A 14,511-nucleotide genomic window follows, 5' to 3' on the forward strand; every position below is an offset into this window, starting at 1 on the left:
TGCGCAGGAAAATGTCATCCTCGCAGCATGGATAGTAGACACACACGCGCGCGTGCGCACACACAGACACACACACACATACATACATACATACACACACACACACACAGAGCTAAAGTGGGTCTATAAATACAGCAGTAAAGCAGGGAGCGGCAGAGTGGAAAAAGCCCAGTGGAAAACCATTCAATCGTTAGCTTAGCAGCCTAGCTCTAAAATTAGCATTAGTAGCGCAGTCAAGAACAGCAAACCTTGCACACACACACACACACACACACACACACACACACACACAAACACACACACACACACTTGAAATCAGCTTGCAAAGCACCATTTCTAACCTTAATTATAAAGAGAAAAAGCAGCAAAACTGAGTCAGGACCAGCCACCTACACCTCATTAGTCTACCACTCCACATGTAAGGGTGGGGTTAGTTTAGCACCCAGAGCTCAGAATAATCTCAACTTCAAAGTATATGGGACACATTATATCATTAGCCTATGTAACATCCTGGCCTATATATGCAAATCAAATCATCACCAAAGGCTTCAGTCAGTTTTAGCAACCTCCAATTACGCATTCTTGAATGAGCCCTGTAAGGTTAAAATGACATTCCATAATGGGAGTATTCTCGTCAGAATAGGGATGTATAGCCGTCATGTCCCAACAGACTCAGATCTAAATTTGCCTCTCCTGAGTCTTTAGCCTACTTTGTAAGATGGGCAGAGGTTAATAATGATAACGGTAAATTAATCGGAGGCGAGGGGGTTTTGTCTTCCAAATGAGTTAATTCTGGTTGCGAGGACATGTTTGAGAAAAAGGTAAGTGGGATGTTTGACAAAGGGGAAAATTAAGATAGCAAAAGAGAAGTCACCGCCAAGGTTGTTTGAGAAAATGGTCCTAAACTTTTTATTGTTTGGGCCCTTGAATGTGTCACTCCCTTTCCTTTCATGTTCCGTAAGAAAAGCATGATTGAAGACGGGAATGTGAGGTAACTCTTATGATTTATTGTGTGGAAGGGACATTATACGTCCTTAATTCTTACTAGTCTGCCTATAGAGTGATGCAGGAATGAGTCATAAAACCTTAGGATGTTCCCTCGCCTCAAAATTGTTTTTAGTGGGTTTTTACCCTGAAATAAGGTCTGTGCTTAACACAAGTTCAAGAGATGATGTTTTGTTTGACCACATAAAATAAGTCAGTAAATACCCCAATTGTGTTAAGCTTTTATGTGTCTTAAAGGTCCAGTGTGTAGGATTTAGTGGCCTTTAGCAGTGAGGTTGTGACACTGCAACCAACTGGAACTTCTTCCATGTGCCAAGCATGTAGGAGAACTACAGTGGCCGATGTGAAAACGCGAATGGCCAAATTTTGAGCCAGTGTTTGGTTTGTCTATTCTAGGCTACTGTAACAAAAATGAGGGGCTTTGTGCAAGAGAACCCATTCAGTATGTAGATACAAATAACTTATTCTAAGGTAAACAACAAAACAAAACAAAAATAATACTAGGTCATGAATATTATATTCCTTTTCTGAATTCTACACACTGGACCTTTAAAAAAGGTGGCTACTCACAAGTGGCTAAATGAGACTGCAGAGGTTGCTGCTGAACACGGTTTAACAGCCTCATTGTCGTGGTGACATTGAAGTCATGCGATTATAGTGCAATTCGTTTATCGCTTATCTTGCTGAATAAAACATTTAAGTATCATAAACTTTTGTTTGCCGCAGAACTTAATTCCTGCAGTAATCCAAAATCCAACTGAAAAATCCCACATGCTTTTTGTCAAGGTAACCAGGGTGACGTTAACTTCCAGGTTGGCCTACAAGTAAACATTATCCTTACAGCGCTCTATATACAGGGCATGTAATCAGGAAAGATGTTATTTTACAGATCTTTATTATGCCATGTAAAATCTGTCCAAGGAAGACATTAGATATTCATGTCTTTCATCTAACATGTCATTTTGATATAGATATTCCTGCATAGAATTTTAGAATAAACACACGATGACTGTTATATCAAAGTTTAACTGTAATTTTGTTGCTCTTTTAACTGAATTTTGTGCAAGCTCAGATTCATAAACTACAGTATGGAGAGGAGAAACTTTTTGCAGTGTCCTGGCAGTGGACTAGCCTTCTTCATTCGCTGTCCAGCAGAGCAGAGATCATAAGTAACATGAATCCTTCATTAACTCCAGAGCAAGACAGAACAGGGCATGTAAGGTTACTGTGAATGTCCAGCGGGGTCTTAGTTAATATGAGTTACCATTCGCAGGCAGTTTATAAGGGTGTGGGTGTGATAGTATCGGAGCGCCTGCATTTAACCCAAAGAATTTTCCTTGTTAAGACACTCCCCATTAACAATGCCAAACACACACACACACACACACACACACACACACAAACACACACACACAAAACTCCAACTCTGCTGCTAATTACCCTGCAGTGGCTTTTACAGTTCATTTGACATCGAAGGTGCTACATAGTGTCGGTGAACCTGTGTAGTGTTTGTAGTGTTGGGCGTGTGACCGTGCGAGTACTCTATGCACGAACAGCTGCTGTGGTAGAGGGTGATAGGCAGAGTGTTAAAGAGACAGAGAGTTGTTGAAAGGTAGGAGGGGGAGATGTGTAAGCTGATGAAATGCAGGATAATCTTAGCCTTGGGCAAGTACACAGTTATTTGTAGGAAGTGTGTGCGGTTATGTGTGTGTGTATGAGTGGGTGGAGGGTGATCAAAACCTGACTTAACAAAACCTACTATATGTGCTCTTGAATTGCTTGTGTACGCATCTTTATGTGCACGTGTGTGTATAAAAAAAGGAGCGGAGCAAAGTGTTTAACCTCAGTTCAGGTTTCCCTGTAGACCTTTACATGAGATAGTACATCTCAGTCTGACAATAACAGCACTGGGCTGCACATACTGTATGGCAGGTCTTGGGAATGTTGGGTGTGTTTATAAGCTTGCTATTAGAAGCTAACAGAGTGCAGGCCTTTCGAAAGACAGCCAAACAGTAGCACAATGTTGTCCAGCCTCAGAGGTAATCTGTCTTTCAGCTTTCTAGCAGAGCCCTGTACCTGTATAAAAAACCTCTAATATAAGAGCAAGACATATCTGCAGCTTTCTTGTTCAACAACATCGCTTCGTGTCTACCGCTGCTTTCGGGTCTGCATGTAATTATGTCTCCATCTGCTCCGTTCTGCTGCGACTTACCTCTGAGGCAGAGGAAGGTGAGGAAGTCCTCCGTCTTGGGCTTGCGTCTGGACAGGTCCTGAATGGAAGAGGAGAGGGATGAAGAAGAGAGCGATGACAGGGATGTGGAGGGCACGGTGGCCAGGGCGGTGTTCAGGCTGCTAGGGTCGGCCACCTTGACGGGCGTCGTGCTGGGCGAATTGGGCTGCGACTGGGCGAACTTCCTCTGAGCCTGGAGTCGAGGTCTGAAAGGGAGAGAGGAAGGAGAGAGTGAGTTACTGATATGTAGGGGAGAGCGGGCTCAGTTAGGACAGGGGGACAGTTGGGTTAGCGGACAAAAAAGAGTGGACAAAAACAAGACAAAGGCTTTTACTAACTGAATAAGACCCATACTCTAGCTCTGTGATCAGATCTGAACCCGATTAATACTCAAATTTCCACTGTAAAAAATTGTTTTTTTTTTGTTATATAGAAGCATTTAATACAAGCTAAAGTCAACTTAAGTCTTTTCAGTGCAGTAAGAGACTTCTGTGACACAATCTACAACATGCGCCTTCTCATACCGAATGTTCAGCACAGCCCACAAACTGCCATATGCCATATGTTAGAGACTGCATAACATTTGTCCTCATTAATGAGAGGCAGATTCAATCCGCCAGGAATTTTGAGAAATTACAGCCAGGCCCGGCCCGAACTCGGGGTCGGGCCCACTGGGGTTCGAGCAGAGAATTAAAGCTCTTGTCTACACCACAGCAGTGGGCCACCACCGCAAGGAGGCTGCCATGACTGCTTGTGCTGACAGGAAAGTTAATAAATTTTAGCAGATTTTATGATCACATGGAAAAACGCACTACAGGACTTATATGTAAGATAATCATATCGATTTCAATCATACATCAGAAACAAAGATAAAACACAGACTCACAAACAGTGGAATGTATACACCACATATCCTGCATCAGTTTGGTGCTGATATCATTCATCCCTATAAATCACTCTGCAGCTGATTAAAATCTTATTTTGCTCTTTTACATTCATGCACACACACACACACACACACACACACCCTCTCATCGTTTTTATTACTGAGGCTCGATGGCTATTGTCTCACTGTGGAGTGGATTGCTGAAACAATTACCCTGCAGTGAAGAATTGATCACCTCTGCGTGCATCTGCACAATTGTTCAGTGAACAGTGAGCCCATCGTGGATGCACAGATACCCACACACTCATTTGGCTGACATGGTCATTCAGTGAGTATTTGGGTGTGTTTGAGTGTAAATGTTTGTATTTGCATGAGTAAATTACACAAAAAACTACATGTAGTGGGGTTACATGGTATGACAATTGACAGTTATCACACCGTGTACATTTGCTTATCTATGGTGTTAAAAAAATCCAACTAGAGGGAGAATTTCACCTGCATGTGTGCATCTCCTCTCCTCCTTGACTACCTGTCAGACCCGTCAACTTGTATCACACACACACACACACACACACACGCAGCTTAGAACACCATCTCTCCGTGCAGATCAAGGTATGTGTCCCGCTCATAACTTTAATCCCTGACAAATGAATTAACACACACTGATCATAAAATGCAGCATAGAGATAATTTTCCACAGGGCTCAGCGCTGCATCTGCATCGTCTGTTCGTTGTGTAACCTCTGAGTTACAAATACACACACGCTGACCCCGATCTGACCCCGTAAAGTAACACACACGCACACGCGCACACACACACACACACACACACACACACACACACACACACATACACACAAACTTCTCTGGCTCTCGGCTTTAAGTTTCAGTTAGAAAAAAGTGCTTATTCAACCGAAAAGCCCTTCTGTTTTCATTCCATTAAGGGTCACTGTAAGTGATAATAATAATAAAAATAATAATAACTGTGTGATGCAGTGATATTTTCTGAGATGGTTATGATGCCGTGAAAATCTCATACAGCCTAAGTGTGTAGTCAGAGACACACACAGACATCCTAGTTGTATATTACAGTACTTCTGTTGAGCACTGAGTGAAAGATAATTACACTGCCAGAGAGCAACTGAAGTTTCTTCATCTCTCTATATTTCTGCCTTCTCTCTCTCCCTCTTCTCACTTCTCTTTCTCACCTTCACACCATTATATTTTCTCCTTTTTCTCTTCCCCCTGTATGCCGCGCTGACTCTCCTCTGTGGCCCGCAAAGCCTTTGAGATGTCTCTCTCATTTTTCTCTCTGCTTGTCTCTTTTCTCTCTTTATTTCACAGTGTGTGTCAGTCGAGGCGAAGGAAGGAGGAGAATATTAAAGAAGTGGGTGTTGGAGGGAGAGCGACGGATTTACCTGTCACACCGTCTCCCTCAGAACACACACACCTGGGAGTGAACGCTAATACTCATGCTCACACACACACACAAATCATAAAAGTCGTAGTCAAGGGCCACGTGAACCAGCAAGTGGCCTTGATCGATTAGCGCTGCTGTGTGTGTGTATGTGTGTGTGTGTGAGTGACGGCGAGCTATGCTATAAATGTTGAGGAGCAGTGATAGAAGCAATGTGATATCCTGGTATTATTTGTCAATTTGCCGCGGATGGGACTGAAGTAAGGGAAGATAGGATCATGTCTGGAGAACACCCACAATGCATTTGGTGCAGAGCTCCGATTACACTTCAATCAGGGAACAGCATGGTGTCAAAACGTGTCAATTTCTTCGCAGTGACATGGGTGTAAGCTCAATACGTGAGAAATTGAGAGATGATTGCACACACATTGCCAAAGCGCTGCATTTGGACGCGAGGTGAGAGAAAACTGATCAAACAACTGTTTGCACATGCCCAGTTTGGTTACAATCAAACACTCAGGAAACAAAATCCTATGATGGTGATCAGCTTTGCATTCTGTAAGATGGAATAGTACACAAAAATGATCCACATTTACAAGAACTAATTGCCTTTGATTTTGAGTTTCCAAAATGTCCACAAGCATTAGCATTAGAGGCATTTTCTCAGCACACAAAATACAGACTTATAGTCTCCAAATACATGTGGCGTTGAAAAGTTGAATTAATCATTATACTGAAGAGAGGGTTGTTATAGTGCTGCCTTATTTCAACGTTCACTTAAAAGCTAGGTGCGTAGAGGATGAACTGTTTTACCCTGGTATTACAGAACAAAGACACAATGAGAACACATGTCACTTCACACAAGGCTGTGATTTACTCGCAAAATAAGGTGAAACTAGAGTCCCACCTTGTGGTTTTATGTCTCTGCTAGACAGTCTAGTTGCAGTTCACATCCAAGTTTGTCCAGTTCCATATATGCTGTTTTGTTTTTAGGTGTTTTTTGCAGAACATTATGATGTCACAGTTAAGTTGACCTTCTATCTTTTGGATATACAATGTCATCACTTGATTTTATCCTAATAGACATTTGTGTAAAATGTTGTCATGATTAGCGTATGAATATTTGAGTTATGGCCAAAAACATGTTTTGTAAGGTTTCGGTGACCTTTGACCTTCAAAATCTGATCAGTTCTTGGTTGAGTAAAAGTGAATGTTTGTGCTAAATGTGGAAAAAAAACTCCCAAATGGCGTTCATGAGGCGACAAATGCACCAACAGATTAACAGCGCCTACGCATAAAAGGTAATAGGGCAAGGTGGCAGCACATAAACTTAAAAACTAAGATACAACCAAATAATGGAGGACAGAGAGAGAGAATAGAGAAATCCAACCCATGAAAAGAGAAGCTGAGTTTTACTGGTTTCCAACATGACAAAGACAGACGAGTGCATTGAGAAGGAAAAAGAAACGATCAGATGATGATCAAAAACTGACTTCATGTGAACAGACCGAAACCTATTCAAGTTCAGTTACTGTAGAGTCTGGCAGCTAGAGAGACAAAGGATGAGAAAGTGAGAGAGTTAAAGCACAATCCTTGTTCCACACGTCCACAATGTGCCTGCCAGGCTGGCCTTTTATTGTTTCCTGACTGTACAGAAACAAATGCAAACACTGCCACACACATGCAAAGACACAAAAAAAACATACTCATACACTCCCCTACCCAACTTCAAGTCCGTCCTCATGAAACATTTACCTTCTCAGTCTGCATGCTCACCATAATAACTCTATGACCACTAGGGATGGAGAGTGTAGGGCGTGCAGACACAGAGAGGCAGAGAAATGCAAAAGCCTGAAAGTGAGATGAAGTGATGGAGAGGGGGAGATGTGCGGAGGGACACTGGAAGCAGGGAGGCTTGCGTGACTGCAAGACCGGTGAAATGTACAGTGTGTGAGAAGAAGATAAATGATGGAGAGGGGAAGGAAATACACACAGAGTGTGGACAGAGAAAATGCACACAGTTAGGTAACTTTAACCACAAACGTGCCACCACATCCAGTTTTGGAATTTCAACAGTGCACACAGTGTGCTCTTCAGGCACATATGCATACTGTGTATAGACTCTTTGCTCTTAAGCGGACACAAAGGTGTAAGTTTCATTTCAGCATTGGGGGAGGGCACTGCGGTCAGAAAGTTTCACTTCATTTTTTGCATTTGACTTAATGCTCCAATTTGTGCCTTTTGTGCATCAATTTATGTTGGACATGTCTATTTGCATAAAGGAAAACACAATTAATGAGAATAAAGTTGCAATATTTGGTGAAAAAAAAAATCAACCCATCCTAAGGCTGTGCATTTATATTGCTCTGCTGATTGGTGGTATCCCCTTCAAACTGTCTGACAGACACAGTTAAGTGGCCGCGCACGTCTTTTCATTTGAGGTGGGAACCCAAAACTAACTGAAAACACTTCTGATCAGGCAGAAATCTCACCACTGTGTGACTTACTGTTCACACAAATGACAAATGTTAACTTCATCAAATCCGAAAAGGTGCAGCTCACAGCCACTTCCCCGCTTTTCACTAATTTGCAGCTGTGTAAGAACAGCTTCGGTTGTGTTTACCCCCGTCCACTCCAGAACTCGGCCTGCAGCAGCAGCAGCCAGCTCTCAAGATGCGTTCTAGGGGTCTTTCAAAATAAAAGTCTTCCGCTACTTTCATTTCATTCACTTTCATTAAGGGGGACAAATGCATCTGTTCTAAATATTGAAGGAATTTATACTGTATTTTATCTTTCATGATCAAAGGCATGATTCAATATTCATCAGTGGTCTTTCAACTTAAATGGATGTTAAGGGAACAACTATTTATTACACGCACAATTCTGTCTCCATGCTTTACCAATATATCTATAGTATCAATAATAGTACATGAATAAGAATGTCTTTCTGCCCAGCAGTGTTTTTACATAGGCATTACTGTGCTCATGTGAGAACACTTGTATGTGTGCATGGATGTTAAGCTGCTGCTGTTGCTAGTGCGCAGTTCAAGTGTGCAGCCACCCAAACCCGTCCCGCCATCCTATAAATTTAATAGTCTGCAATTTAATATTGCGAGTGGGGTGGGGAGTGAGGGGGGACATTGTAGACTAAGCTGTGCAATGAACACTTTCTAAACAGTAAGCGGAGGAGAGACGGCGCTCTCCATAAAAGCCTCTTTGGTAAGCTAAACCCTGGATAGTTTTATTGCTTCTTTAGATGAATAGGATCCTATTTTTAAAAAGAGAGTGAGAGAGAAAAATTGACACACACACACACACACACACACACACACAAAAAGAAAAAGAAAAACAGATATTATGACAACAGAAATAAGGAACTGTGCAAAAGAAAGGGGCAGAAACAGATGAGCTAATAAAGCATTGTGCTTACTACATCCTGTCTAGACAGTCAACCAGAGCCTCTTTAGACGGGCCTCAGGTTTCCCCGGGACGATCCTCTGTTATCTGTTACTTATTAACTAACATGGGAGATATGCTGGGGGGCTCTCCCAAAGTCTGACTATCACTGAAAACACCGGTTACAGGTAATCTCTGGTAATTGGACTAAATTCTCTTTATGGACATTTCTCTAGGTATTATCTGTTGTCAGCTTCTTTCTCTTTGGTATGCTAACAGCAAAGATGAGGCTAATAAAAAAGTAATAAAAACAGATCTGCTTCACTGATGGTGCGATAATGACGCGTCTGGCTGTGAATTCAAAGGCAGGGCAGTGGATGAATTAAAAAAACACGTCACCTTACACCGCAAAAACCACAATTTTGGTAAAAAGTAATTATTTTAAAGACGACAGAGAGATCTCTTGTTTGGAAATAGTGCTCAGGTGGCGAAACAGAATTGCTGTTTTTATCACTATCAAGGGTGTCGGGAGATTAGAGCACGGAAAACAATTAGAGTCACACGTCTTTAGCAAATTCATAAAGCTTCCACTGAAAATGGACTGTCCCCGAAGTTTTGCGAATGTGCCAAAACGGAGCCACATCTCTTTAGTTAAAAAATGAGGAGATAGTCAAGCATGTATGAGAGAGGCTTGTGTATAGCTCTCTCTCTCACACACACACACACACACACACACACACACACACTCCAGAGTCCCAAGAACCAGGTAAATATTGAGAAATCAGCATGGGAACAATTTGCAATGACACGACTGTTTTTGTAAGTGCTGCCACTGCAATGAGCTGAGTGGTAACATGAGCCTCTGATATAGCCCTTCGTCTGCCCAGAGGAGGCTTGCCTGTGTGTGTGTGTGTGTGTGTGTGTGTGTGTGTGTGTGAGCCAGAGTACACTATGTCCCAAACAGTGTTGAGCCATAGAAAACTCATTGGTGCAGTGCCATGGTAGGTAAGTGTGTCTTACGGGAGAAAAATTAGTCTGATTGCCCTGATTGAAGGAGAATGAGAGGACGGCTGGAGAGACACAGGGAGGGAAAAGAGGAAACAGAGATCCAATAGCGGGAGAAAAAGCGGAGAGATTACAGCAGGATGTCCCCATTCATCCCTTTCTAATCCACCTTTCATCCATCCCTTCCTCCATCCCTTCCTGCTACCCCCACCAGCCATCTATGCTTCAAAGGGTTGCTCTAATGTCTAATATTACATATGCCACTGTAGCTGCGAGAGCATTGATTATCTCAGGGAGAGAGAGAGTGAGAAAATTTGACGATCCTGTCAGCCAGCAATCCCGGGAAAGAAGGCGAAAAGGGGAAAGAAGAAAGCGAGAAGATAAAGGGCCATTTGTGATTTCCCTCTATAACACATGAAATGAAGTAAGATGAAAAATGGGAAGGAGGCAGTGATAAAGGGACACAGGGACGGAGAGAAAGATGAGCTACATGTTACTCAGCCAAGGCAAGACCACCGTCTGCTCGAGCAGCACAGCGGAAAGTTTACATTCGCCTCATTTCCATCATGTAGTTAAGCTCATCTCGACTCGACTCAGTTTTGGTACCAGGTCATTTTCTCCATTTGGTTTCACACTGGTCATAGTACCCTGACAGTGTAGGTGGGATTCTCAGCTGATCAACATGATTCCGCCACATGGAACTGCCATGACATCATCTTCAACGTGACACTTGCTAAATCCCTTCATCAGCAACCACAGAGTAATGTCTGCACTCTGCTGATTGTATGGTGTCACTTTTGACAGAAACTTGGCTGTTTTTGAATGGCTGGTTTGTGCAGAATATGTCCTTTGTCATGCAAATGGAGCTTCTCTCTGACCAATTAGCACAGTGTTTTATCTCCACCTTCCCCTAGTATCGGCTCAGCTTGCTTGTAACCTCAACCAACGTGGTACTGTAAAAAGCACCAGGTACAATCCACAACTTTTGCCACAAGAAAACCGAAAAATAGAGCTGAATTGAGTAGAGCAGTGCCATACCATGCAGTGGAAGTTAAGGTTCACAGATGCTGAAACTATTGCTGCAGATGAGCGCTGCAAAACCAGAGCCCCGCAGGCAACTTCCTGGCTTCTGGGTGCTTCTGAACCCAATGCTCTGACCCAGACGGTCTCTCAGGTACTGAAATTTGGCACCAACTGATGACTGCGAATCAGTTCTCAGTAGTACTGACGTAAATCGGTCAGTATCCATAAAAGTACCACTTTGGTACCCAACCTTAGTGGAAATGTCGCCTTAGATCTCACACGTAGACATGGACCCTGCCAGTCAAAGATCTCTTGCTCTCTTCTTCAATCTTAAACTTATTAACACCTTTCCAGTGATGGCTGTTCCCATGGGAACTGCTATGATGGCAGGACTTCCCCATGTGGTCATCTTAAGATATGCTCTGAGTGAGTTGGCAAAAACCCATCCTGCTGAAGTGTCACTGAGCAAGACGCTGTCTACACTCCCTACCACAGGGATGTTGATCAGTGACTGACCCTCATCTCTGACCTCTCCCAGCAGAGAGAAGCCAACAAAAACAGAATTTCTTCTTCACAGTCAGTCAATAACTCAAAAACTGTCAGTGAAGAAGACGTGTATCGCAAATAGAAACCTCCAGCTGGCTCCTTAAAGTAGTTTACTCTCAGCCAGAGCACATCGACAGGGTGCAGAGTGCAAGAAACTGGATGACTAAGCACATATGTGTGTGTTTGTTTGCACAGAGCTGACAACAGCTGATTTATTAAACTGCATATCAACTCATTTGTGCATAAAACACTTATAATGGATGCAAAGAAAAATACTTTAAATGCCAATTAGTCAGGACTGATTGTTGGAAAAAGGCGGTCTCCCATGCATGTTTGATTTATTGAATAAGCTGTTGGCTCGGCATCTTTCAATTCTTTATGTATATTAAATATTGATGAATTGAGTCCAATATGTACAAGCAACAGAGCAGCAGAGGGGACAAACAAGGAGATACAAACACTGTTGAGACTTGAACTTAACAGCAGATGACTCAGTGTTAATTGCTCCAGCTTGAGAAATCATTTGTATTTGGCATTTGTGTTAATGGGTGAAATAAAGCTTGAAACAAGTAACCAACACCAGATATGAGGCCTGTTTCTGCTTCTAAAGTTAGACATGAAACCTGATACTCAGGGTTTGATTTAATGTCAAGCCAATTCTTTTCATTATATGGACATTTAAGGCCAGATTCTACTTTTAGTTTTCCACTTTTCACCACATAAAGCACCAGAACTACATCGTTTAATGAATGAGTGGATCGAATGACACTGAATGACTGTGCCTGAATGTGACAGGGCTTTTAATGACGTGTGTGTCTGTGGTCCGGAGGTCCCATACTGTACACTGTGTCTCTTGTAGCTGGTGCACGGGTCATCTGCGGCGGAGCCTTTGGCTGTTATGTGTGGCAGCCGCTGTGTGGTTTGGTTTCAGACCTTTGCTGTACCACTGTAACCTGATATTTGGATAAGGCAGGCGAGTGCAACACGAGCTAAAAGTCTCTGAGTTGATTTGTGCAAATGTGTCAGCCTCTGACTTATAAAGCACCCCGCGCTCTCAATACTGTGAAGTGTTTCGGATACAAGCTGCAGCCAGCGATGCCACAAATGCCTTAATAATTGGAAAATAATTGCATATCTTAATTGCATCCATTCCAAAACTCCACACATACAGCTAGAAAGAGCATGAGAACAAGACAGACAAATAGCAATGAAGAAAGAGAGAAAAAAAAGCTTTGATTAAGAACTATGAAAGTGTGCCAGGCCGGAAAAAAGATTAAAACAGCCTCACAATTATTCTGTTCATTTAACTTACATATACCTGTTAGACTGCCAAGAAACACAGCAACCACACAAAAACAAAGCACATGTTTAAATAAGTGTATATCCATAGTTTTTATGCGTTTCAGTAATCAGTAAATACGTCCTCACCAAAATCTGGCTACAATCTCTCAGTGTTTTGCAGACACATAGAACATCTGAATCAAGCCCAGTCTTGAGCTCGTCCACAGTGTGTCCTACGGTTTGAAGGATGTTCGCATGAGGCTGAGCTCCAGTCAGACTTTGTGTTCCCTCCCATGGTAAAGGTTATTGTGTGAGGAGAGGAGCACTGATCCAGAGTCTCTACCTTAGGGGCTGTATTAATTGGCTCCAGATGGCCGACATGGTCCTGATAAAAGACTACCTCGCTGCAGCTGGCTCTGTCAGAGTGAGCTTATGTGTGTGTGTTTGTGCTTATGTGTGTGTGTGAGTCCATGTTGTTGAAATCAGAGCAACATGAATATACATGTTTATGTACATAAGAGTGACTGAATGTTTATATGCAGGGGTAAAGCTTTGCAAAATGTGTGTACATGTTATCAGTGTTTCTATCTTTATCTGTTTCTGTGTGTTTTGTCTGTTCAGATCAAATCCATCAGCAGATAAGAGTGAAAAGAAATTGTGTACATGCGCAATAGTTGACACCGTGTGTGTGTGTGTGTGTGTAATAATAATAATAATAATAATGTGTGTGTGTGTGTGTGAATATGAGCATTAACGCATGCATGAAGGAGACAAAGCTCCAAGGCTACTTTGTTTTAGCACCAAACCTTTCTTGTACCACATTTAACTGTTAATTAACCACAGCACATTGTGAATTAAAGAGCACTTAAGTTGTGTATCAAAAAGAAAATTAATCAGCTTTTACTTCTTATCACAACAGCGACGTAGTAAATAAACAACACGAATGTGCAAAATACTCGCCTGCAAATATGTGGCATCATACTGGCAGTGACACGAATTTGCAACAGTTGCAACACTTGTTGGAGAAACGGGTTAAATGCGGCTGCAGGGATCCTCTTGACCCATAGCAGCTACCTTACTGAGTTTCCTTTTAACATAAAGTGTATATGTCAAGGGCTTTTACTGTGAAACGCAAGAACGGGAGGAGTGAATCCAGTGTGCGCTGCCTGTGTTACGGTCGAAAGGAGCAGTAAAGTTTAGTCTTGGTTTGGAATACGGAGCGTCCATGTTGTCTCCATGTTTATAATCATATATAGGCCCAACGTGATTGGCTGATGCCTTTATTCGTGGTACAAAAGTGCAGAAAAATCAGCCTCCTTCCAAAAAAACTATTGCTTTTTCGCAGCATAATAATCTTGTTCTGTGTTAAAGTGACATTACCCATGAAAAGAAACTACAAAACGTGCATAAAAAAAGGTGTTTAGCCTGTTGGGAGCACTTCCCAGGGTTGAAAGTGCGTAATGATATAATAAACTTGACTTTCCGAAACCTTTTTTGTTCAAGACTACACTCACCACACATTGGCTACGGTTACATGATAGCTTCTCATTCGGAATGAAATAAATCTGAATGAAATCATTTGGAATTAAAGTCTTTCCAGGTAGTTTACATGGGAAATATTCATTCCAAATGAGGGTTTACATGGTAGATCAGTTCAATCGCCTTTATTCAGGTCTGCGCAAGGTTTGGGGCAGGGAAGGTTCCTGATTGGATAGGGGGCGGG

At 42.3% G+C, this 14,511-nt stretch overlaps 1 protein-coding gene across 2 annotated transcripts in view; it reads right to left on the reverse strand.

Annotated features, from left to right (window-relative positions):
• Window positions 1–14,511, reverse strand: part of jarid2b (jumonji, AT rich interactive domain 2b) — a 126,996-nt gene that overhangs the window by 32,799 nt on the left and 79,686 nt on the right. The window contains exons 4-5 of one of the 2 annotated variants that reach the window (XM_050033841.1): window positions 3,372–3,441; window positions 3,218–3,275 (exon numbers count right to left, since the gene is read on the reverse strand). In XM_050033841.1, coding sequence (XP_049889798.1) covers window positions 3,218–3,275; window positions 3,372–3,441 — 128 coding nt within the window. Of the gene's footprint in view, window positions 1–3,217; window positions 3,442–14,511 lie in introns of both variants that reach the window. The other variant, XM_050033840.1, reaches the window with a different exon arrangement.

The sequence above is a fragment of the Epinephelus moara genome, chromosome 22 (genome assembly GCF_006386435.1).
Source record: "Epinephelus moara isolate mb chromosome 22, YSFRI_EMoa_1.0, whole genome shotgun sequence".
NCBI classification, from domain to species: domain Eukaryota; kingdom Metazoa; phylum Chordata; class Actinopteri; order Perciformes; family Serranidae; genus Epinephelus; species Epinephelus moara.